This window comes from Capricornis sumatraensis, chromosome 11 (genome assembly GCF_032405125.1).
Source record: "Capricornis sumatraensis isolate serow.1 chromosome 11, serow.2, whole genome shotgun sequence".
Lineage (NCBI taxonomy): Eukaryota > Metazoa > Chordata > Mammalia > Artiodactyla > Bovidae > Capricornis > Capricornis sumatraensis.
The window spans coordinates 48,592,225-48,619,163 of NC_091079.1; the positions used below are offsets into that span (position 1 = coordinate 48,592,225).

At 42.4% G+C, this 26,939-nt stretch overlaps 1 protein-coding gene and 1 long non-coding RNA gene across 2 annotated transcripts in view; one reads left to right on the top strand and one right to left on the bottom strand.

The window, feature by feature from the left end:
* CYP7B1 (cytochrome P450 family 7 subfamily B member 1) overlaps window positions 1-21,864 on the bottom strand; it is a 168,059-nt gene extending 146,195 nt beyond the window's left edge. Inside the window, exon 1 of the mRNA XM_068984094.1 lies at window positions 21,746-21,864. Coding sequence (XP_068840195.1) covers window positions 21,746-21,858 — 113 coding nt within the window. The 5' untranslated portion in view covers window positions 21,859-21,864. The remainder of the gene's footprint in view (window positions 1-21,745) is intronic.
* Window positions 21,865-22,218: 354 nt separating this feature from the next.
* Window positions 22,219-26,653, top strand: LOC138088772 (uncharacterized). The gene is made up of 3 exons (XR_011145730.1): window positions 22,219-22,669; window positions 25,687-25,835; window positions 26,402-26,653. It is a non-coding gene; the product is annotated as an uncharacterized lncRNA (long non-coding RNA).
* Window positions 26,654-26,939: the final 286 nt, after the last annotated feature.

The following is a 26,939-nucleotide window of genomic DNA, read 5'->3' on the forward strand; positions in this document are numbered from 1 at the left end:
TCCAGCCTGTGCTTCATCCAGCCTGCATTTCGCATGATGTACTCTGCATATAAGTTTAATAAGCAGGGTGAGAAATACACAACCTTAACACAACCTGATGTGAAGAACTGACTCATTTGAAAAGACCGTGATGCTGGGAAAGACTGAAAGCAGGAGGAGAAGGGAACAACAGAGGATGAGATGGTTGGACAGCATCACTGACTCGATGGAGATGAGTTTGAGCAAGCTTCAGGAGTTGGTGATGGACAAGGTAGCCTGGTGTGCAGCAGTCCATGGGGTCTCAAAGAGTCAGACATGACTGAGTGACTGAATTGATTGATTGATTAAGGCTGACTAACAGTATGGAGGGCAATCTGCTTTACTGAGATCCACCCACTTAAATATTTACCTCATCCAAAAATACCCTTACAGAAACATCTAGAATAGTGCTCAACCATGTATCTGGGCACCACAGCCTTTCTAAGTTGACATCATGGTGGATCTCTCCCGAATGGACCTCTTGTGGAAAAGGAGGGCCGGGTTAGACAGGGCCACTGACCGTTCCTCACAGGATGGGGTAGGAAGGCAGAACGAAGGACTGGGAGCTAACTGGCAGGTGTGTGTAGTGCTGAGTCTGTGCAAATTCTCTTCAGATAACTTCAGTCCTCTCGAAAACTAGGAAGCAAGGTTCTCTGATAAGAGTGAATATGGCGGACCAGGTGTCAGGAGGTTGAGAACCAAAGGGAAGGGAAGGCGGGAAACAGAAGTGTACACAATGGCAAATAAATGTGTTAAGCAATATGGACTTAAGAGAATAGGGAAGTCTGAACTTTGAAGACTGGGACCTATTTGTACATGTCTCCTAACTCCACTATAAACTCCCTGGAGGCAAAAATGGTGTCTTATTCTGCTGTCTACTTACCTCAGGGTTTTTCACACTTGAAGACACTGAACAGTGAACACCTGCTTTCCTTTAAGGGCCTGAGCAATGAGACCTTTTCAAACTCACCTGTCTGCCTCCAATACTATTTCTATACCTAGGGGTAAAATAACTTGTGAAAAGTCTTACCTCAAATAAGTAGCAGAACTAGAAATTTAACTCTTCTCTTTCGTTCTATAGCCTGAACCATTCTGATATATTGCCATTTGAAGTATTCTGAACAAGTGTAAATGATCAAGTAACTCACTCCCTTCTACTCTGGTTTTGAACCAAGAATTTCATCCGATTTTTCCTGAAATGGCCTTCCTGTCTCTGCTCTAAGTTCTGGGGATGTGCTTTAATTTCCAAATGTACTTATTCAACCCTTTCAAACAACTCTCTGCTTTAATTCTCAGAAGCAGTGTTGCTCTGAGTCTTCAGGAATGCTGTTTTTCATAGCCTTGAACTTACTCTGGGATTCAGTGTCTTGTGATTTCTCTATGTTGGGCCCTGAAACTATTCTTATAGCTTATAATTGTCAAAGGGGAATTCCTGTTAACTGGCTTAGCTCTGACTCAGGTGGAGTCATAGGTTATGCTCTTCATAGCCAACTCTGTATGTCAGGTTTCTAAGCATTTTGTGAACCAATAATGACTACAAAGAAAATTGTTCATAGTCTTTTAATTCCGTATTATGATTAATATTGATTCTTTCCAAGGGAAGTTCTATCTTTAAATTATTAATGCATCACTTATATTACTAAATGCACCAGACATTTTTTTCTAAGTGCTGAGAACACAGAGATGAATGAAAAGAAAAGTGATTATCATACTAGTTGCTGACACACTGACCAGGGAGCGATACGTATTGACAGATAATTATGACACACTGTGAAGTGAATTCTGAGATGCTGGGAGAGTCTAAGGGAGGAGATGGCAAACTGTGCTTGGGAAAGATCTGGAAAATTTCCAGAGAGATGGAGTTTTGACACTGGGACCAAAAGGGCAGAAAGAAAGGTATGACAATAGAATCAGAAAGAGACATACTGGGACTTCCCTAGTGGTCCAGTGGTTAAGACTTGGCCTTCCAAACAGGGGGTGAGGGTTCAATCCTTGGTCAGGGAACTAAGATCCCACATGCCTTGCGGTCAGAAAACCAAAACATAAAAACAGAAGCAATATTTTAACAAATTTAATAAAGACTTTAAAAGAGGTCCATTTTTTTTTTAATATTTTTTAAAAACAGATAGAGATGCTGTGTTTGAGGACAGGTACCTTCTGTAGAGCTGAAATACATGTATTTTGGGAATTAATTTGAGAATGGCCTGGTAGAATCACATCACTTCCTTAGTGATTATCTCCTCTAACTTCCTCATTCATAGATGAGAAAACTGAGGCTCAGAGGCAGTGAGAAATGTTATTATACCATTTCCTCTTCTGTGGGATTTCATAAATACCATGATCCTTGTTCTCTCTGAATAAGGATACAGATATACACACACAGGTTATTTTCCTGACCTGCATGCCACGGTAGCATCTTAGTAAATTTGGAAATAGCAGTTGGAAAAAAAATTAAAAAGCTCCCACTGCTCTGTATTCTTCTTCACTCCCAAGGTTTCAGAGACCCTGTGAAAAGTATACTCTGGAAATCATCCAAATTCCAGTCATTTTCTGTCATCCTGTGACACACAGAAACAATGCTCCTGCAACGTTTCTTCCTTGGTTTTCCTTTTATTGATAATAGTTTCAAGGAAGGGGGTGGATTTGAAAATAAATCTATACCTATCACAAAACAGTTAAAAAACTATCAGTATTCGAAGTTGCTGACAGATCAAGAATGATCCATTTTTACTGGTTGAATAACCTAGTATTATTCTAAATGTATTACCCATGTCATGAGATGGCTTCGAATATGAACCATCCTCAATTACTTAAAGGCTCTCTTTCCCATCACAGAAACACAGTGCTTAAGGCTCCAGTTTTGTGTTCTTTTTTATAAGACAGTGACAGTTTTAAAGTCCAAAAACAGACGCTATTTCAGCTGTTGGTTCTATTCGGCCAGCATTTCTTCTCAAATATGACTGTCTTAAAAGAGTACAAATACAGAGTTTCAAACGGGGATTGAGTTATCTTACTCCCACTAAAGCAGACTGAGAAAATTGACACGAATCAGTCACTTTGGCGTCTAAAAAGAGGAAAAACTAGCCCTTTAAAAATATTGTAGTTGCCTATAAAGTGGAAGGCAATTTTCATCTATCTTGCAAGACAATGTAATTAAGAACTTTTTTACCTAGAAGGCAATGGCACCCCACTCCAGTACTCTTTCCTGGAAAATCCCACGGACAGAAGAGCCTGGTGGGCTGCAGTCCATGGGGTCGCTAAGAGTTGGACATGACTGAGCTACTTCACTTTCACTTTCATACATTGGAGAAAGAAATGGCACCCCACTCCAGTACTCTTTCCTGGAAAATCCCATGGACAGAAGAGCCTGGTGGGCTGCAGTCCATGGGGTCGCTAAGAGTTGGACACGACTGAGCGACTTCACTTTCACTTTTCACTTTCATACATTGGAGAAAGAAATGGCAACCCACTCCAGTGTTCTTGCCTGGAGAATCCCAGGGATGGGGGAGCTGGGTGGGCTGCCGGCTATGGGGTCGCACAGAGTCGGACACGACTGAAGCGACTTAGCAGCAGCACCACACAACTTTATTAACTTATGTTTGGAACTAAAGAAACTGCTTGAGAGTAGATTTCAACATACAGAAAAGCACAAGAAAAAATAAAACATGTAGATGCTTCAGGAACAAGACTTTTGTTTGAACATTTTTGAGATCTATGTGCTGTTCTCAAGGTAAGGCAAACACTGCCCAAGGAAGTCAACTGCACTATTACAGGGTTCAGACATAAGTCATATAAAATGAGAAAGGGCACTGCTAAGATTTGGTCTAGCAATACTATTCTATTATAGATCCACCCTGTAAAAATCAAGCCCAGGCAGAGCTATTTTGTAAAAAAAAAATAAGAAAAATAGAGAGCTGATTAAATACAAAAGAAGAAACATAATCAGTGAAGAGATGAAACATTAAGGTTGGATCTTTGTCAAATAACATGAGAACTATTTACAGAACTGTTACCCAGAAATTTCATGGCAATGGCACTTCCTCTATTTTCTGTGATAGCTTATCTCTCTAGTAAAAAAAATATATATATACTCAATCCTTGGCTAGGAAACTAACTGCTAAAGTTTTCCCCCTATTTTTGTTTAATTAAGTAGTTGGAAACAATATTCAACATAGCGCAAAGGAACCTGAGTCTACTTGACAAGTAAAATGAGTGAAATCTAAGTAGCACAATCAGACATTAGTCTACACTAAGAAGGCATTAGTCTCTGTCATCTTCAGACTCTTTATTGCTTATGGCTGGGACTCAAACAGCCCTGAGTCACACTGACACTATGACTTTTTTCCATGGTCCCTATGAACACTGTAGGATTTGATTTTCTATACTTTTCTTGTTAGGTTGAAACATCTCACCCAAGGAATAAGTTAGAAAAAGCTGTGTGGTGGCTATGTTATTTGCAGTCCAAAGACTCCAACTCCAACCACCAATAGAGTGAGTTCCACCTCCAGTGTCTCCCTGCATGGTAAATCTAGAGATTAAAATAAGAGGGGAAAGTTCCGTAAATACATACGGGAAAATTTCAACAGAGAAAGAAAAACACTTATTTGAATCAATTCCTTCAGAAAAATAAAAATTTGAAAGACCTCACTTTTGGATGTATTCCCTTAAATACAAAGAGGCACTTTAACTTCAAAATATGTCCTTTTTTTTTTTTTTAAGAATTGCAGTATTAAGCCATGTTGCCATTTGCCCACAGATGTATCAGAGTCACAAGTGCTGTGGTCAAAAGTCTTTCCCCTTCTTCAGTTGACTGGTGATTTCATATGTTCTAGGAATATTTTTATCTTTTGGCAAGATGCTCTATACCATATGGTATAACACACTGACAAGCAAAAAGGGTAGAACTAGTTTGAAATATATACACATATATACACACATATATTTATACATTTATATATTCACACACACATACACTGCATGCATAGTGAAAGAAGTTGCATGGATGCCTGCAAAGAAATAAGGGCAAAGTGACACACTCTGCATACAGAACTGAGCTTCTTTGTCCCTGTGGATAAAGGTCATTCAAAATCCAAAGCAAGACTGAAAGTTCACTATAGGCCTGAAAGCATTCAAGAGACACAACAGAAACCCCTATGCTTTGCTACAGTATCAAGTAATATTTGAACCGCCTGTAACACTTTTTCACACAATATTTAGTGCTGCTTGTAAGTGCAATAATAACTGCAGCAGCCCCACACAACAAGTTGTAGAATCCATCTAGGAAACAGTGTTAAAATGGAAAATACACTAATCTATCTTTAATGGATTCCAGAGGGTGAAAATATCCTTCATCTTGGATTTCAGGTTCCTTCAACATGATTTTCCTTTCGAAAACAGTGATATGATCTTGAATCAAATTTTACAATCAAAAAGATTAAGCTATGACACTCAGCCTGCTCATTATTCTTCCTGTCAAGAGGTCATTTTCGATGTTCAGTCGCTCAGTCATGTCTGATTCTGTGACCCCATGGACTGTAGCCCGCCAGCTTCCCCTGTCCATGGGATTTCCCAGGCAAGAATACTGGAATGGGTTGCAATTTCCTTCTCCAGGGGATCTTCTCCACTCAAGGATCAAACCTGGGTGTCCTGCATTAGCAGGCGGATTCTTTACCACTGAGCCAACATGATTTTTCTTTGGAAAACAGTGATCTTAAATCAGATTTTACAAGTTTTCAAAAAGACTAAGGTGTAACAGCCTGCTCATTATTATTTCCATGGAATCCTCCAGGCAAGAATACTGGAGTGGGTAGCCATTCCCTTCTCCAAGGGATCTTCTCAACTCAGGGATAGAACCAATGTCTCCTGCATCGCAGGCACGTTCTTTACTGTCTGAGCCACCACGGAAGCCCTGTCAGTAGGTAGGAACCCCGAGAAAATACACAGAGGAAAAGCTTCTTAACAATGATGTCTTGGATAGGACACCAAAAGCACAGGTGACAAAAGCAAAACTGAACAGGCGGGGCCATGCCAACCCAAGAGCTTCTGCATAGGAAAGAAAACGACTGATAAAACGAAAAGGCAACCTACAGGATGGCAGAAAATATTTGCAAACCATATATCTGACAAAGCATTTACTACTCAATATCTATAGGTAACTCCAACAACTTAATAGCAAAAAAAAAACCAACCTGATTGAAAATGCAAAAAGGAACTGAATAGATGTTCTTCTAAAGAAGACATACAAATGTCCTTCTCATACAAATGTGAGAAGGTGCTCAACATAACTAATCATCAGAGCAATGCAAATCAAAACTAGAATGAGATATAACCTCACACCTGTAAGGATGACTACTATTAAAAAGAAAAAAGCCAAGTGCTGGCAAAAGATGTAGAGTAAAGGGAACTTTTGTACTGTTGGTGGGGATGTAAATTGGTACAGTCACTCTAAAAAATCAGAAAGTTCCTCAAAAAATTAAAATTAGAACTACCATATGATCCAACAATTCCACTTCTGGGTATATGTCCCCCCAAAAATTAAAATAAGGATATGTGTACTTCCCAAAGAGATATGTGCACTTCCATGTTCATTAAAGCATGATTCATAATAGCCCAAGACACAGAAGCAACCTGAATGTTCATCAATGGGCAAATAGATAAAGAAAATGGGGTTTATACATACAATGGATTGTTATTCAGCCTTAAGAAGGAAGCCCTGCCATTTGTGACTACATGAATGAACCTCAGGGAAATGACCTTAAGTCATGTAAGCCAAACACAAAAGGATAAATACCATGTCATATCACTTATATGAGGAATCACAAATAGTCAAACTTGTAGAAGAGACTAGAATTCAGGTTAACAGGGGCCAGAGGGAGGAGAAAACAGACAGGTATTAGTTAAAAGGTACAAAGTTTCAGTTACACCAGGATAAATAAGTCCTAGAGACCTACTGTACACCATAGTGCCTCTAATTAATATTGTGGTGGTGGTGGTGGTGTTCAGTCGCTAAGTCATGTCCGACTCTTTGTGACGCCATGGACTGCAGCACCCAGGCCCCTTTGTCCCCCACCACCTCCCAGAGTTTGCTCAGATTCATATCCATTGTGTTGGTGATGCTATCTAACCATTTCATCCTCTGCTCTGCTGCTCCCTTCTCCTTTTGCCCTCAATCCTTCCCAGCATCAGAGTCTTTTCCAATGAATTGGCTCTTTGCATCAGGTGGCCAAAGTATTGGAGTTTCAGCTTTAGCAGCAGTACTTTCAGTGAATATTCAGGGTTGATTTCTGTTGGGATTGACTGGTTTGATCTCCGTGCAGTCCAAGGGACTCTCAATAGTCTTCTCCAGCACCACAATTCAAAAGTTATCAATTCTTCGGCACTCAGCCTTCTTTAGGGTACAACTCTTACATCCGTACATGACTACTGGAAAAATAGCTTTGACTTATGGACCCGTGTCAGCAAAGTGATGTCTCCCTTTTTTAATACACTGTCTAGGTTGTCATGTATACTTAAAAATTTGCTAAGAGGGTAGACGTAGATACTATGTTAAGTGTTCTTAACAAAGAAAGTAGGTGGGAGAAAACTTTTGTAGATAATGGATTATTTTTATGACACATGTTGTTGTGATGGTTTCACTGATGTATGTGCTGTGCTGTGCTTAGTTGCTGAATTGTGTCCAACTCTTTGTGACCTCATGGACTGCAGCCCACCAGACTCCTCTGCCCATGTGGATTCCCCAGGCAAGAATACTGGAGTGGGTAGCCTATCACTTCTCTGGGGGATCTCCTTGACCCAGGAATTGAACTAGGGTTTCCCACATTGCAGGCGGAGTCTTTACCAGATGAGCTACCAGGGAAGCCCTCATTGATGTATAATTATCTCCAAATTCATCAAATTGTATACATTAAATATAAAAAAAAAAGAGAGAGAGAAGAGAGAGACAGGGTCCTGCATGATCTGTCCTGTTCTCCACTGTCTCTGAACAAAGGACGATGTGGACACACAGTGAACCTCAATTCCTCTGCTAAGCCATTAAGTGACGGGGTGCAAAAGCCAGTAAATAGAAAAAGGAAAAAGCGATGTTTTCTCACACTGGCCAACAAATGTGACTTTCATACAATCTAATGTAAGAAGGAGATAGCAGACTAGCACCGCCTGCTTTATTTTTTCAATTTTAATATATTCTTTTAAAAATCCAAGTGTACATATTCAAATCTTAGTTAAATTTTTACTAGAAATGCTTAAAAGTCATATTAGATCTTAAATTTTTCATTCTTAGTCAAGGGTAAGGGCATATGCCAGAACAGTATTGCAAGAAAACTTCAAAAGAACATGGGAAAAAAATGCTAAATTTTTAAAAGATGAAGTCAGCACTATGGCTTTGAACCCTAACTGCACTGTATTCTAGCTATGTGGTTTTGGGAACATTATTTCAATGAGACTTACTTTTGTACCCCTATAAAAATGAGGAAAGTTATTCTGAGGGAGGACTCTATCAATTCACTCTACCAATGGCTATAAAGTCCTTGCCTCAGTGTCTCTTAGGCACACAGGAAGTGCTCAGAAGGGTTGGCCGCCATTATTACAAGTCAAACATTCTGTAGGAGTGTGTACTCAGAACACAAAAATAGACTGGAAAGTCAGTAATATCGAAGTAGCTGAACATCTCCACCAGGTAACTGTCCATTATTCAAAGATATTAATCCCTTCACTTCCTGCCCCCAAAGTACAGCCCTGCCAAAACGCTGGGTCACGACTAGACGTGATCAAACAACAACCTTCTGGAGTAAAGTGGTTTGGGGACCAGACTTCTAAAGAGCAGCTGATACAAAGCAGAGCTTTCACCAGGGCAATGCTGATTTTCAAACAGAAAATCTGGTCTCTTTAATATTTACAAGTAATCGGCCCACCATTATTAGCGATCGGGGTACTAAAGACCAAAATGTGTGTGACTCTTAACCCAAATCAGGCTCTGCTCTTTCACAAACAAGCTCTGATTTGTTCAACAAAGCACATTATTCACCAACAGAGGGGAGAGGAACCATAAACACAGTTATACAAATCCAGTGCCTAGACCTGGAAGTTAACAATCCGTATTTTTAAATGCTGAATTTCAGAAGCAGGAAATGGAATTGGCTGCACTCTATTTGCTATGTTTTCAGTTAGGTTTACACTAAAGAATAATCAAATAATCCAGTGGACTTCCCTGCTGGTCCAATGGTAAAGAATCCACCTGCCAATGCTGGAGACATGGCTTCAATCCTTGATCCAGGAAGATCCCACAAGCTGAGGAGCAACTAAGCCCAAGCATCACGATATTACTGAGCTTGTGATCTAGAGCTCATGCTCCACAAGTGAGGCTACTGCAATGAGAAGCCCGTGCACCACAATGAAGAGTAATCCCTACTCGCTGCAACTAGAGAAAACCTGTACAAAGCAATGAAGACCCAGAACAACCAAAAATAAATAAAATTTAAAAAAATTATCATTGCACCAATATATGTTCTCCATTTATAAAGACTCATGCTAGGTAAGCACTCGCTTATGAAATCTTTTTACTAAAGTTGCAGAAAATTTGATACATATTGACATTTATCATTTTTGTATGTAGTTTGTATGTTTTGATATCAATACCTATGAATCTAAAATAGTTATATTGAAATAAATAACAATTACTGCACCAAACCCATTCCCTCATCCTTTTTTATAATAAGTATTGACCGAGGACCTATTCAGTGTCAGATATTGTGCTTCGTGCAAAAACTAAAGTCAACCTTTCAAAGTTTCTTCTTCGTTATTATCAATTATTTAGGATACAGTTATGAAGAGAAATGACAATGGACTTAAATCCTGTTATGATTGTACTTTTAATAAAATTTCTATTAATTTTTGTATTAAGCAATTACAGACTTAATGAATCCTCTCCACTTCACTATAGACCAAAAAAAAAAAAAAAAGATCCAATCCCAAATACTTCATTGTTGAAAAAAAATGCCAAAGCCATAAAAATGAGCACTTGGGCCATAAAAATGCATGATATAATAGATGTCACCTTCTCTTACTCGGCAAAGCAGCTTTCTATAATTTTGTCCTTTGCCTTTCACAGAACAGTAACCTGAAGTTGTTTCAGTGGGGTTTTACTGTGGATAAAATACAAAAATATTCTTTTCCAAGAAGCCGTTAATCTTTCCTCTGCAGCTGATGGCTCTCAGTTTGGGGGAAACCAGGGACATACAGCATCCTGCCACCCAGGTTCCTTCAACTCCCCCAGATTCTCCCTTTGTTTCTCCTCCAGGCCACAGGTAGCAGCAAACAGCGATGAACCTCAGTGCCCCGAGTCTGCATCACACTTTCGAAAAATATATTCCTTTCTTTAACCTATCAGTGGGCTCCCCTGGTGGCTCAGTGGTAAAGAATCTGCCTGCCAATGCAGGAGACCCTGATTTGATCCCTGGGTCAGGAAGATCCCCTGAAGGAGGAAATGGCAGCTCACTCCAGTATTCTTGCCTGGAGAATCCCATGGACAGAGGAGCCTAGCAGGCTACAGTCCATGGGGTCGCAAAGAGAGCTGGACATGACTTAGCAACTAAACAGCAACAACCACCTATCAGCATATATTTTAAAGTCACTGGTTCAACAACAGGATTAAAAAAATTCAAGTTTAATTCATACCTTCAGCTTTTTCTTCCTTTTTCTGGAAAACCATTTTTCCTGAGCCTTTATTTTAACCTACATTGTAAACTTTTATGTTAAAGAAAAATGTATACATTTACAAATTGTGAGATTTTTAAAGAGAATTTAAGACATATACTCACTTTTTTAAAATTTAAAACTGGGTTCCCGTTGGCAATGGTGGAGGTGAGGGGTGTTTTTAATCCCTTGCTCCTGGCTTTGAAGGTTGGGACTAGTTGGTCCAGAAACTCTGGAAACTTCAAGAGAAATCTACTGAGTGTGTTTTGTTTTTTGTTTATTCTCTGCTTTTGGTGACTGGTGTGCCTAACTGTGTCTGTAGGAGTGTTGTGGAGCCCTCCCTGGCATCAGGGATCAGGAGGCCAGGCCAGCCCATCACCAACACTCTGGGCTTCAGGCCTTTCTGCTGAGCGGTTTCAATACAGAAAGTGCATTTGGATTACAAAATATATATATTTAAAAGATGCATGGAGTTACACAGATACACAATAAACCTTACTTGTGAATTGATGCATAAGGAAGAGAAACATCAATGAATAGCTCATGGTAATCTCCAATTGTTATATATTAGCAAAGACTGAGTATTTTTTTTTTATTAAGTTTTTTTTAAGAAGTATTTATTTTTGGTTGCACTGCATCTTCGTTGCTGTGAGAGACCTTTTTCTAGCTGTGGTGCTTGAGAGCTTTTCTCTAGTCGTGTCAAGTGGGAGCTACTCTCTAGTTGTGATGTGCAGATTTCTCATTGTGGTGGCTTCTCTTGTTGGGGAGCATGGGTTCTAGGCACACAGGCTTCAATAGCTGCAGGGCAAGGGCTTAGTTGCTCCAAGACACGCGGGGTCTTCCCAGACCAGTGATGGAACCCGTGTCTCCTGGATTGGTAGGAGGACTCTTACCCACTAGATCATCAAAGAAGCCTGATAGAGAGTATTTTCAAATGTTTACCTTCTATCCTGCTCCTCATGGGCAACCAGAAAAGTGACCCCAGTTCCAGTCTTTTCCACCCTCTGAACTTCCTTGCAAGAAGCTGCTATGTTAGCTTTCTAGGCCCACTATAACAAATTAGCATGAACCTGTGGCTTGCATGTGAGCGAGCTAAGTCATTTCAGTCATGCCTGACTCTTTGCAACCCCATTGCTGTAACCCACCAGGCTCCTCTGTCCATGGGATTCTCCAGGCAAGAATACTGGAGTGGGTTGCCATGCCCTGCCCCAGGGGATCTTCCCAACCTAGAGATCGAACCCATGTCACTTCCTGCATTGGCAGGCAGGTTCTTTACCACTACCACCACCTGGGAACCCTGAATCTGTAGCTTAAACAATACTAATTTATTATCAGATGGTTCTGTAGGCCAGTTGTCCAAAGTGGCTCTCCCCAGGTGAAGATTAAGGTGTTAGCAGGGTGAGGCTCCATTCTGGAGCCTCTAGAAAGGGCTCTATTTCCTTGCTTATCCAGCTTTAAGAGGTGTCTGCATTTTTTGGCCTTTGCACTCCTTAATCCATCTCCAGAGCAGCAATGGTCAACTGACTTCCCCTTCTGCTTCCCTCTCCCCATTTTAATTTGTGATTGCATTGGGCCCACCAAATAGTTTGGGATTACCACCCATTTTAAGGTAGCTGATTAGCAACCTTCATTCCACTCTGCCAAGGAGAAGGCAATGGCACCCCACTCCAGTACTCTTACCTGGAAAATCCCATGGACGGAGGATCCTGGTAGGCTGCAGTCCATGGGGTCGCTAAGAGTCACACAGGATTGAGCAACTTCACTTTTACTTTTCACTTTCATGCATTGGAGAAGGAAATGGCAACCCACTCCAGTATTCTTGCCTGGGGAATCCCAGGGACAGGGGAGCCTGGTGGGCTGCTGTCTATGGCGTTGCCCAGAGTTGGACACGACTGAAGTGACTCAGCAGCAGCAGCAGCAAGGGACTTACTCATAGGTTCTAGAGATTAAGGTGGGAACAATTGGGGGATTAAGCAGGTATTAGTCTGTCTACCACAGCTATAATGGACCTGGAATCAAAAACCCAGTTCTACCCAGGTAGCCCTGCAAACTGGTTCATTTCTCATTGTGCTCATCTCTTCTGAAAAAATAGCTTCACAGCTATCTCATGAACGGTAGGGAAGGTTAAATTAGACAATATGTGCAAAACTAGCTAAGCACAGAGCCTGGTATGTTCATTTCCATCTTCCCTTACCTTCCTCTCAAACGTCAGCATCCTAGTGGGGCGGAGAAGGATTTTGGACCCCGGTCCATTACAGCTTCACAGGCTTGCTCCTTGCCTTACACTGCACTTCTTCTACGAGAAAGTCCCACTACTAGGGAACACTGAGCTATGGATGACTTTACAAACATAATTTTATCCCTCATGACTAAGGCAAGCACTTCAAGATTTCACTCTGATAATGGTAAGAGATTTATGCTGATCTGGCAGAAAGTCTGAATATTCAAAGGCAGCAGTCGTCAACCGTTTTGTCACCAGGGAACCACTTTCACGGAAGACAGTTTTTCCACAGATCAGGGAGGGGCATGGTTTTGGATGATTCATTACAAGTACATGACATTTATGGTGCACTTTATTTCTATTATTATTACATCAGCTCCACCTCAGATCATCAGGCATTGGAGCTCAGAGGTTCAGAACCCCTGTTTAAAGGGATAGCCAGGATTTATCAGCAAATTGTAATGCCAGGGTTGAGCAATCCTCAGTGTGGATCCTGTCAGCAGTTTGGAACTTCCCAAGACCCAGACAATAGTCTCTTTGAATGACACACAAATAAACAGCAAAGTACTACATTTTCCAAAACTCAGCTGTTCCCCTAATTACACAGTAGGAAAATCCCATGGATGGAGGAGCCTGGTGGGCTGCAGTCCATGGGGTCGCTAAGAATCGGACAGGACTGGGCCACTTCACTTTCACTTCTCACTTTCACACATTGGAGAAGGAAATGGCAACCCACTCCAGTGTTCTTGCTTGGAGAATCCCAGGGTTGGGGGAGCCTGGTGGGCTGCCGTCTATGGGGTCGCACAGAGTCGGACACGACTGAAGCGATTTAGCAGCAGCAGCAGCAACGCTATCTTCAGGACCCTTTTTTAAAAAGATACAAAATAAGATAGTGATGCAGCCTGAAAGGTCACAAAAGGTAAGAGCACCAAGCTCCCTGGCTTAGTAAGGGTAAGTGCAGCAACCTCTAACTGATCAATTAGTGAAGGGTCATAGATGTGCCTGGAGAGCTTCCTATCACCTCCTATGTAAAAGTCACACAAATCCACCTGCTGAATCAGCATCCTCTCAAGTAGAAAATGACTTTGGTTTCAGGTGCCCACATCCTTCTCCCACATTCTGTCATGAGAAGAGGGGAAGAAACAAGAAAACCATCCCCTAATGATGACAACCTAGTTCCTCTCATTCTCTTGGCAGTGGTAACAGTGTGAGGGATCCAGAGCATCAGGGTCTCACTGGGGAGTAACTAAGTAATTAGAAAGAGGAAATAATTGATTTGTGTGCTACAGAGATGTCAACAAACCCACATTTCAAAACAACTCATTATCTATATAACCTTGACATCTTATAACTTAAAAAAAATCAGATTGTTTACATTGACTAAAATTTATCTTAAAATATTTAAATAGGATTTCTTACCAATGAGAGCATTGGGGGTTGGGGGGGATATGTGTGTTAGGGGAGAAGAATGAAAAAGGGAAGGAAACTCATTCTACTTTTTTCCTCCTAAACAGCAATGAGGAGAAAAGTGTTTCTGGGAAATACCAAGGAAACTGATGGTGCAAGCCAACTGTCTTCCAAGTGACTTCACACTTTACAAAGTGTGCACTTCACTTCTCATATCTACTTGTATGGTAGCTGTCACTTCCACTTTCTATTAGGGAAGATGATTCCGTGGTCATTGGACTATGGATCCTTTGAACATCCTGTTGAGGAGGGGAACTCGCTATGACATCATCCAGAGAATGTCATTCGGTGAGGTGTCTTCTCCTGGGCTCAATCTTTGGGGTCTTTCTCTAGCTGAAGATTTTTCTTGGCCAGCACTTGTTCAGTTGTGTTCGCAGAATCTAGCATTCTCCCCTAGACCCTCCAAAAGGTCTCACCCTGCTGACTCCTTGATATCGGCCCAGTAGGACTCTGACCGCTAAGACTAAGAGAGAGTCCGTCTGTGTTGTTTAACATCACCACATCTGGAAGTGATGTGCCACTGTAAACAAAAACCTAAAAACACAGAAGTGGCTTTGGAATTGGCCAATGGGCAGAGGCTAGAAGAATTTTGAGGAGGATGATAGGAAAAACATAGATTGGATTTCCCTGGTGGTCCAGTGGTTAAGACTCCCAGCCTCCACTGCAGGCTGGCATGGGTTCCAGCCCTGCTCGGGGAACTAAGATCCCACATGCTCAGTGGTGCAGCCAAAATGAATAAATAAATAAAGTAGTTTAAAAATAAAGTATCAATAATTAGTTCCTCTAAAAAAAATTGATCGCCTTGCCATTGCAAGGAGAAATATGGATATCAACAATTCCACTAGTGAGAACTCAGAAGGAATATATATTGAAACAATTATCTTAAAGAACACTTACTTTGTCACAAATAAACTGTAAGTAGAAATACAAACATTAAGGGCACTGCTGCTGAGGGCTCAGGTGAAATGAGGAACCTGTTACTGGAAACGGGAGAAAATGGATCTTAATCATATAGCTACAGAAAGTTTAGTCACAGTGTGTCCTGCAGTTATGTGGAAAGTAGATTTCATAAACAGTGAATTTGGCTATTTAGCTGGGGAGATTTTTAAGCAAAGTGTTGAAAGGACAGACTGGTTTCTTCTTGTTGCTTATATGAGCGTGTGAGAGGAAAGATACAAATTAAGGGAAAACTGTTAAGCATTGTACAAAGGACACAGGTATTAATTTGGGGAAAATTCTCAGCCTATCCAGATTGCAAGAGACCCTAAAACTAGAAGATTCACTGTCAGGAAAGAGTGCTCCGAAGGGAAAGTCAAGGATGTGGCTGGGACAAGTTTTGCTAGTGCCTGGGAAGAATCAGGGCTTCCCTGCAATGCAGGAGATGTGGGTTTGATTCCTGGGTCGGGAAGATCCCCTGGAGGAGGGCTCAGTAATTCACTCCAGTATTCTTGCCTGGAGAATCCCATGGACAGAGGAGCCTGGTGGGCTACAGTCCATAGGGTCACAGAGAATCAAACACAACTGAAGCGACTTAGCATGCACACAGGGGAAGAGTCAAAAGGTTGACATGTTCAGTCATACACGTTCATTCATATATAATTAGTCATCGAAAACATTAGGAACGTAACTCATGTTTTCCCTCAGGCATCTCAGAAGAAGCCAGGAATATAAATGGTGTTACCCAGAAAATATCTGTGCAAAAGCCTCTTGTCTGATGGAATAAATCGCTACGACATACATGGGAGACCCACAAGGTTCTTGGGAATTTTTGTCCTAGCACAGATCATACCCAGAGGCCCACACCAGATTTAGATGATTGAAATAATGAAACTTGGGACTTCTAAGCTGATGAAATTTAGATGAGATTTTGAGCTTTGATTTGATGCCGTAATTGTTAGAGAATTTTATGGATGTTGCCATAGGGTGGTTATATTTTGCATGTAAAATGGACGTAAACCTCTGGAGGTCAGAGGGAGCTCTGTGATAGGAAGAACAGCGTCCCCCAAAGATGTCCATGTCTTAATTCCTAAAACCAAAGATGTCCATGTCTTAATCCTTAATCCCTAACCTCAGTACGTTACCTAACATGGCAAAAAGGACTTTGCCAATGTGACTGAATTAAGGACCTTGAGATGGGAAGATTATCCTGGGTGGTTCAATGCAGTCACAAAGGTTCTCAGCAGAAAGGAGTGTCATAATAGGAGAAAAGAGATTTGAGTTCTGGTGGCCTCTAGAAGCTGGAAGAAGGAAGGAGATGGATTCTCTTGTCGATCCACCATAAGGATGCAGCCTACTAACACCTTGACTGGTGAGTAACACCCATTTTCAGACTTCTCATATCCTGAACTGTAAGATTAAAAAACCTGTGTTACACATGTAAAGATCCTGCATGCTACAACTAAGACCCGGCGTAATCAGATAAATAAATATTTTAAAAATCTGTTACTGCCCTCTCCCCATGACATTTTCTATAAACACTTTCCCCTATTGATTATAAAGTTTTTGATTCTGTTTTATGTGTCCTCTTCAGGAAACATGATATTTAGTGCCACTTTTATCTCATTTAAAACAATTTAACAATTTTATATTTATTTTATATTTTTTGGTAGGACTGATTTTTGTCCTTTTTACAAGGGATGGGGAAGTAGGGAAAGAACAACAGAGATGTGTTTGTTTTCAACTCTGTCTTGCTACACAGACTCTGTATTTATATAATGTTGTCTTCTAAAATATATTGGAAAGTATCTGTACTTAAGTCTATTATTAGTAGACAGTGATTTTTTTTAATGTAGCTAATTAGTGGACAAACACATATATCACATGTTACTAATTATGTTCTGGAAATGAATTGGATTTCCTAGCACCACTCAAATCATATCTTCTAAGTTAGGATCCTACCACTACCACTGATCCAGAATGCTGGTTCTTTGAAAAAGAAAAAATGATTAAAAACATTTCAAAATAATTTTTCAAAGTTTTATTTAAATGTATTGTTTATTTTGTATTATGAAAAAAAAGGCATATGTATTTTGACAATTTGAAAATATAAGCATAAAATAGGAGATAAAAAATCATCCCATAAAAAGAAATCACCTAGATACAATCACTGTTAGAAATCTGGGTTTAGCTTCTTGTTAATGATGAAGTAGGACTTCTTAGGTGGCTCAGTGGTAAAGAACCTGCCTGCCAATGCAGGAGATATGAGTTCAATCCCTGGATCAGGAAGATCCCCTGAAGAAGGAATGGCAACCCTCTCCAGTATTCTTGTCTGGGAAATTCCATGGACAGAGAGAAGCCTGGTGGGTCACAAAGAGTCAGACACAGCAAGAATGGTGAAGTAGCTTAAAATAACCTAACATTTTCACAGATAATAAAATACAAAATAAACAAATAAAAAAATGTTTTCAATGCGCTAAAGAGCAAGCAAAAGAAGGCTGATGCTGAAGGGAGGTCACCCCTTAAACAACAGACTCATAATGAATTAGGTCCAGGGTACACAGCATTTCCTCTGATACATCTGCAAGAGGGAGAGACAGCTGAAACTCAAGCAAAATGCTACAATATTACTGGTCGAGGTGTCAGAGTTTGGGGTTGGAAGTGGGTGTAAATCCAGAAGAGAAACCTAGAAAAATATCCATATAATCACCCCTCAAATTGTTGGCCACACTCAGAAGTGTAGATCTGTGGAGATTTCAAAGACCCCTTTGGAAGGAATCAGTTGGAAGATTCAAAGAACTGAGTGGAGGTTTCAGGTCCTGCCCACTGCTTGGGGGACAAGAGTTTAGGGTTTGAATCCTATCAACGAAAAGACGCTTAGAAAATATCCTGAGCTTTCCATGTGTGTGTTAGTCACTCAGTCATGTCCGACTCTTTGTGACCCCATGAACTGTAGCCCACCAGGCTCCTCTGTCCATTGGATTTCCCTGGCAATCCCATCAGAAGTGGATTTCCCAGTATATGGAGCTTTTCATAGACGTTATTAAAAAATAAAACTAAGCTTCCCAAATTCAAGAGAAATACATCTGCACTCTAAAACAAAATTCAACACTCTTCAGGGCAAGACAAACATTCAGAATCTAGAAAACTGGGTTTATAAACCAACAGACCGGCCACATCCAATACAGGTGAAGATATAGAGCAACTGGAACTCTTGTATAGTATGTACTGGTGGAAGTGTTACAAACAGTATACTTGGGAAAAGTGGCGAGCTCAGCCACTTCAGAGGTATCCAACTCTTTTGTGACCCCATGGACTACAGCCTGCCAAGCTCCTCTGTCTGAGATTTCCCAGGAAAGAATACTGGACTGGTTGCCATTTCCTTCTCCAGGAGATCTTCCCCACCCAAGGATCAAACCTGAGTCTCCTGCTTGGCAAGCAGATTCTTTACCAGTGAGCCGCCTGGAACGCCCCTTCCCCTACATAGAAAAGAACTAAAATCATTAACTTGAGATGTCTATTTTTTTGTGATTAGCAGTAACCTTTCGATGTACATGGACTTTTTTTTCCCCCAGCAAAAACTCCTATATATCCTGGCTCCTCCCTTGCCTTTTCGGAACAGTTCCTCAGAGCTATGTGAAAGGCTCTCTGTTGGGCTATATAGTTTTCATAAGGTTCCAGATACAACATAACTTATAACTTTAGGTTGTGCACTTCTCTTCAGTTGACAATAGCTATGGCACTTCGCTCTTCTGCTGAGCAAACATGAAGCCATTATTACTCAAACATTTCATTAAGTGATCAAAGAAAGCCACTCCATGACTATTACAAAGTCAAAAATGAGATCAATCCATAATCACATCTAAATATTGACAGAAATCATGTCTAAATACTGACAGAAATAACGGTCTAAATCAATAAAATGACTAAATATCCCCCAAACATTACTAATTCTAGTGTCTGTTGCTTTTTCACTAGTTACTGATTCAGCCTCAATGCATTCCTCTTGCCTCATCAAGGAAACTTACCAAGATGTCCAATCACAGACTAGCCTCGACCATCTGAGAGTATCTTACCAACAGAACAAAACCTTGCTTCCTTGAACTGTCCCCAAAATCACATAACACAACCCAAATCCCATAAATAGGTCCTTTCTAACACTCTTAGCCAGAACGAATGGTGTGTGTTCTTTCTCATAGCAATAAGCAATAATTCAACTCATTCCACTACAGATGTGTTCCCAGTGGTCTTTGGCTGGACATCATTGAACCATGTACATGAACATATTCTATTTTGTAAGTTTGTTCACTTACTGTATCTTGAATGTAGATTTCTATGTCTTCATCATGGCTACATAAGTTTCTATGACTCCGATATGCAATAATTTTTTTAACTAAAACAGTATTTTTTGGAAAAGTTTTTTTCTAACATCTCACTGTTATAAGTAGCCCTAATGAGCACAGTGCTAATTAAATCTTTAAGGACCTTCATGACTACTTCCCCAGGAGAAATTCCTTTAAATAAAATTACTGGAATTATTGCCTCAAGAGATATGAAACATAATACTACATTGCACTCTCATCTGAATATAAAACCTTAGGAGCTACTACTGTAGGACTGTCAGTGTTTAAATCCACTTCAAACAGGCTAGATGTCTATCAACTCTCAGTTTCACTCTTATCAATTCTGTGTTGTGCTGTGGCCATGCTTAGTCACTCAGTTGTGTCCGACTCTTTGCAACCCCATGGACTGTAGTCCACCAGCTCCTCTGTCCATGGGGATTCTCCAGGCAAGAATACTGGAGTGAGTTGCCATGCTCTCCTCCACAGGATCTTCCCAACACAGGGATCGAACCCAGGTCTCCCACATTGCAGGAGGATTCTCCATCTTATCAACTCTGATGGTCCTTTGTCCTCAATAAACTAGACTTCTCAGCAGCATCTGACACAGATAACTCCCTTACCTGTTTAACATGTTTCTATCTCGTTTCCAGGATACCACATTCACTGAGTTTTCTTCCCATGCCATTGGCCACTCCTTCTCAGTCTTCTTTGGTGATCTTCTTCTGACCGGCTCTTCAATAAGGAGAATGCCCTGGGACCCCTGCTTCTTCATCATTCTTTCACAAGGTGACCAATCTTACTCATGATTTTATGTTCCATTTTCATATTTGTGACTTTTATAATTAAATATCCTCCCTGGACCTTGCCACCAAGCACCAGAAACAGACTTCTCAACTGATCTAACATGTCCCCAACAAAATCATTGATCTCCCCAACTTCCCCACCTGACCGAGATCCACCCAGATGATCAGACAAAAAACAAGGGAGAGGGAAAAAAAGCTACAAAGAACCTAGTGGTATGAAAAAGCGACGCAGCAAGAAAAGACAAATAGATTTCAAAGTGAGTGCTTTTATGTTCCATTCTCCTTCCCTTTTCCAAATCAGATAACCAAGTGATGCACTTCTGGGTTTTGTTGTTGTTAATACACTGTTTTTTCTGTTCTAATAAAAATAACAATAAGTGTATAAAATACACACTACAAGCTCACTGCTGTGCTTAGTCGTTCAGTTGTGTGGGACTCTTCCCACACTCTTTGTGGGACCCATGTATTGCAGACCACCAGGCTCCTCTGTCCATGGGATTCTCCAGGCAAGAATACTGGAGTGGGTTGCTATGCCCTCCTTCAGGGGACCATTCCCCACCCAGGGACTGAACCCAGGTCTCCCCAGTCGCAGGCGGATTCTTTACAGTCTGAGCCGCCAGGGAAGCCCAAGAAACCAAAGTGGGTAGCCTATCCCTTCTCCTGGGGATCTTCCCCACCCAGGAATCGAACCCGGGTCTCCTGCACTGCAGGCAGATTCCTTACCAGCTGAGCTACCAGGGAAGCCCCTGCAAGCTCATTAAGTACCCACAAAAATCCCAGGGGTTGCTATTCTTTTTTCCAGATGCCGGCCAGTGGTAAACTGAGTCCCAGAGAGGCAGCCGGAGGTACTGTTCATACCATACACTGGGATTTTCCGAAAACATTTCACTTTTAACAAAATGAAATGAAACAGAATTCCTCTCCTGAGATACTTCGCAGGCTAGGCCACAAAGCATCAACTCACTGCAGCAAGGCACCAAAACGTGTCTGGAAACCATGCGTGACACCTAGAGTGTAATACCGCAACCCCAGGGCTGATTACAACCGAGCCTGGAGCAGCGAATCGAATTCGAATTCGGTGCCCACGCTTGCACACGGTCTGCGCGTGCCTGAGAAACAGGCAGGGGAAGCTTTGTGTCAACACCAGACCCCCAGAGACGCCGGCGTGCCCACAAGTTGTGAGCCCGCGCGTCGGGGATGGTGGAGGGCGCTCTGGGCCCAGGACGCATGCGTGGCCCGGGCTGGCGCGGGCTCGGCGGGGCGCTTACCTGGTGCGCCGCGCGCTCAGGCACAAGACCAGCAGCAGCAGGCCCGCGGCGAGGGCCAGGCCCGGGGAGCCGAGCGACTGCGGCAGCCACGGCTCCGGCCAGAAGCCACCCATGCCCGCGCTCATGTCTTCCGCTGTCCCGATTGCGCGCAGATCTGGGTAGCCGGGGTCTCTCTCTCCGAGTGGCGCGGCTCCGCGACTCTGCAAGGGCCCAGGAGGCTGGCCAGGCCGTGGCGCCGCCTGGGTGTCACCGAGGGCCGAGTCTCAAAGTTCCCGGACTCGCCTCCCCCGGTACTCCCCCCCTCCCCCCGCTCCCCCCGCTCCCCCCCGCTCACCCACACGCACCGCCCCGCTCGGCCATCGCCTCCCGCCTGGCGCTTCTGGAAGGCGGCGCGGCTCCCCCACCCCCACCCCCACTCCCACCCCCACCTCGACCCCACCCCCAGCCCTCAGTCGCCGCCCGGGGGTAGGAAGGAAAAAGGGCTAGAGCCGAGGGGGAAGGGGTGGGAATTCCCCGGCTGGATCCGCTAAAGGCCCAAGAGAAGGGGATTTCAGTTTTGAGCTGGAAGTGAGTCGCTTGCGTCTGGCATCCCTTAGTCCGCGCCCCCGGCCGGAGGGACCGCGCTGGCCCTCGAGGAGGTTTGGGACTGTGCCCGCTGCGCTTGGGCCCCGGCGACCACTTAGAAATCCCCACGCGCCTCCCCCACACCCCGCCCCTGTCCATCCGCCGGGGTGCCTGCGGGTCGCGCTGCCCTCCGCCCGCCTGGTCTACGCCGCGCTCCCTCCCGCGCTTGCTGGGCACCCAGGCCAGTCCCAGGGGCCCGAAAGCCAGGGACCCGGATAGGACCCTCCAGAAGCCCTGATGGGGCAAGCCTTCCAGAAGACAGAAGACATGTGAAACGAGCTGTTACAAAAGGACGCTAAGGTACTAACCACAGGAGAAGTGGTACAAGCCCCCGCAAGTTGTCCTTAGGATGAGGGAGAAACTTTTGAAAAGATCTTTTCCTCAGTAACGATCATTCGCATTGCTTGACACATGTGTATTTACCCTCCACACCGAACTTGGAGCAGTACTTTTTTTGTGTTAGAGAACATACAGAGCTTCCCAGGTGTCTTAGTGGTAAAGAATCTGCCTGACCATGCAGGAGCCTCAGGAGACTTGGGTTCTATCCCTGTGTCCGGAAGATCCCCTGGAGTAGGAAATGGCAACCCACTCCAGTATTCTTGCCTGGAGAATCCCATGGACAGAGGAACCTGGTGGCCTATAGGCCATGAGGTCGCAAAGACTCCCACATGACTGAGCAGGTATGCAAGAGAAAATATAATGAGGCTCAGGTTAAGGGCTTCCCTGGGGCTCAAACTGGAAAGAGTCTGCCTGCAATGCCAGAGACTCTGTCGGATCCCTGGGTCAGGAAGATCCCCTAGAGAAGGAAATGGTGACCCACTCCAGTATCTTTGCCAGGAGAATCCCATGTGCAGAGGATCCTGGTGGCCTACAGTCCATGGGGTCACAAAGAGTCAGACAGGACTGAGTGACTAACACTTTAACTTTCAGGTGAAGTAACTTACCCCTGGCCACCCAGTTAAGTAACTGATAACCATTCTAACCAGGACTATTCCAGTGCCATCATGCTCTTTCCTTTAGGTAAGATTTTTATTTCACTGTTCTCCACGCTATTACAGTGGCCTCAAAACTGGTCTCCATACCTCTGACCTTTGAGTTTTCCTGCCTGTCTCCCAGTTGCCACATCCCTACAACACAGGCTTATCCAGCTTTGATCCTGTTCAGAACTCTGACTGGTTGCCTTTGTGATAAAGTCATTAATCTTGGACCTGAAATGAGAAACCCTCCACAATCTGCCTCCATCCATGGCTAGGACAGGTCCATATACTGGAATGGTTGAGCCACTGTGTCCCTCACAATCAGTCTTTTCACACCTTTGTTTATGACATTCGCAACCTGAAAAAGTTTCCTCTCTCCCCTAAATTCTATTATACCTACCTGGACAGACCCAGCCCAAATACCACTTCCTGGTAGAAATTACTAACAAGTCTTATAATTAATCTTTCCCTCTTCCAGACTGTTAACACTCTCTGCTTTTCATTCCAGGAATCAAACCCAAGTCTCCTGCATCTCCTGCATTGTCAGGCAGGTTCTTTACCACTGAGCCACGAGGGAAACCCTATATGTTCTCTAACACAATGCTGAAAATTGCGTTCCAAGTTTGGTGTGGAGTGTAAATACACATGTGTGAATTTTCACATTTCACATTTTCCCAAGGCGAGTTACTTTTGTCTCACCTGCTATAGAAGGTGAGAACACGCTTTTAGACACCTTGTCTGCACCTACACTCTGCCCCTTACTGCCCTGGTCCCCGACCCTGGAGTTGAGATAATGTATTAGGTTGGCCAAAAGGTTTCTTCAGTTTTTGTGTAAAAATGAAAGAAACATTTTTCATTTTCGCCAAGAACTTTACTGAACAGTGTATTCACTGTTTTGTTCCACTACCTTCTGCCGTTTTTCAGCAACTTTATAATTGCATCTTCCCAAATCCTTTTATCTTTTTGAGCAAAGAACTGTTCCAGGTGCCTTTTACAGTCTTCCAGGAAATGGAAATTTTTTTCCACTAAGAGAATTTTGTAAAGACTGAAATAAATGGAAAACTGAAGGTACCATGTGTGGTGAACACATTGGATGAATCAGAGCTTCCCAGCTAAGCTTTAACCGTTTTTGCCTGGTCATCGAAGAAACACGTGGTCTTGTGGTATTCTGATGGAAGATTATGTGTTTTCTGTCAATTAATTCCAGACACTTTTCTTCGATGCTACTTTCAGTTTGGTCTAATTGGGATCAGTACTTGTTGGAATTAATCATTTGGTTTTCCAGAAAGAAAGTGAAAGTTGCTCTGTCATGTCCGACTCTTTGCAACCCTATGGACCATACAGACCATGGAATTCTCCAGGTCAGAATACTGGAGTGGGTAGTCATTCCCTTCTCCAGAGGATCTTCCCAACCCAGGGATCAAACCCAGGTCTCCCACATTGCAGGCAGATTCTTTACCAGCTGAGCCACAGTGAAGCCCTTGGTTTTCCAGAATATTAGAAGACTGTCTTCCAATCCCCTATATACACAATATCACCTTCTTTGGTTGGAGACCAGCCTTTGGTGTGGTTGGTGGTGGTTCATTTGGCTTGCCCCACAATCTCTTCTGTCCTATATTTTTGTACAATATCCACTTTTCATCCCCTGTCACAATTTGATTTAAAAACAACATGTTTTCATTACATTTAAGTACAGAATTGCATGCAGAAATACTATCAAGAACTTTTTGGAACAGAAATTCAAAGTGATGAACCTAACGAAACTGTTGCAAATGATTTTCAGGGCTTGATCTGGATATTTTGAGTATGTCATCTATTTCCCACATGACATAAGGTTGATTGTGCTCAATTAATGTCTTGATTTGATCACTATGAACTTCAACTGGTCTTCTGGAGCATGGAGCATCAACCAGCGAGAAATCTCCACTTTTGACCCATTTGATCAGTCACCGCACTTTCTCCATATCCTTCAAGAAATAATAAAGCATAATATATCAATGTTGCTTTTTTTCCACCTTCAATATTAAAATGGTTATACAAAAATTCACCCTTTATTTTTAATGCAGGCTGATATTGTTGTCACAATACAATCTAACAAAATTGTTTCAAATGAAGTTAAAGACAACAAAACACTTCTAGAGTCATCTTACAGAGAAAAAAACAAATGAACTTTTTGGCTAACCTAATAGTTGGAATGACTTTGCATGTGCCTGGCCCTTAGTTCATGGTCCAGAACTGAATTACTTGTGTTGCTGTGCTTGGCCTTAAAACTGGGAATGTCTGGGCAAGCAGGAGAACTCTAATGTTTTTGAGCTTCTTTATCTTGTGCTTTTATTACAGGGTTTTTCTACTGCCCCTCCTATCTCCTGTCATAGATTCAGTTTTCCAGGAAGTCAGCATACAGTGAGCCAGCAGCTATCCTATCTCCTCTGAGAAAAAGCAAATTGGTTTCCATCACTACCTGGCCCGCAGAATCAGTTTACAGGATGGTATGTATCAATGCCTCACCTTTCTGTATCCACTGAAGAAAAGCCCTCTCACTAATTTTCACAAGAAGCCTCAGCTTTTATACCTCCGTTTTTCATTTGACTCCTGGATGACTCTTCTGTTTGAAAAGATAGGTTAAAATGTTCAACATTAGTTTATTGAATGTTTACCATGGACAAGGCACCGTGCTAAACTTTTTATTTTATAACATTAATAACAGACAATGCCAGCAGTTAATCACAGTGTCTTAGGTAGGTGGAAGGAGGAAGACTACACTGTCAACCCATTGAATATGGTTGGCAACTGGGTCATCTTCCTGTGATATCGCTATAGTATCTTACTTAGAATGCTTTATGGCAGGGGTTCCCAACCTCCAGGCCTTGGACTGGTACCTCCTGTTAGATCAGTGACAGCATTAAATTAGAAATAAAGTGCACAATAAATGTAATGTGCTTGAATCATCCCCAAACCATCCCCACTCTGAAACTAGTCCCTCGTGCCAAAAATGGTTGGCGACCACTGCTTTATGGTATATACTTAATATATTTTGAATATGTATTTCTCTTAGGTTTGCCATTTCTGCTAAAAGGGGACTCCATACTGTAAACTGGGGCTTCTGTGGTGACTCAGACGGTAAAGAATCTGCCTGCAATGCAGGAGACCTGGGTTCGATCCCTGGGTCAGGAACATCCCCTGGAGAAGGGAATGGCAACCCGCTCTAGTATTTTTGCCTGGAGAATCCCACGGACAGAGGACCCTGATGGGCTACAGTCCATGGGGTTGCAAAGAATCAGACGTGACTGAGGGACTAGCACACACATACTGTAAACTAACCTGGTTGAAATAAAATCTAAAGACCTCTTTGATTCCCCTTTTGCTTTTGTTACCCTGTGTCAACATCACTATATTCAATCCAGTTCAATTTATTTTACTTCCAAAGCATGCCTCGACTTCCATCACTTCTCTGACAGAGATGACTAGTTGACCCACCATGTCTGCCCGTTCCTCCTCATAAGGGTCCTCAATTTTTAACTCAGCACATGGCTGTCCATTACAAAGACTGCTTTCTCAGCCTTCCTTGTACAGATAGGTAGATATAACCCTGT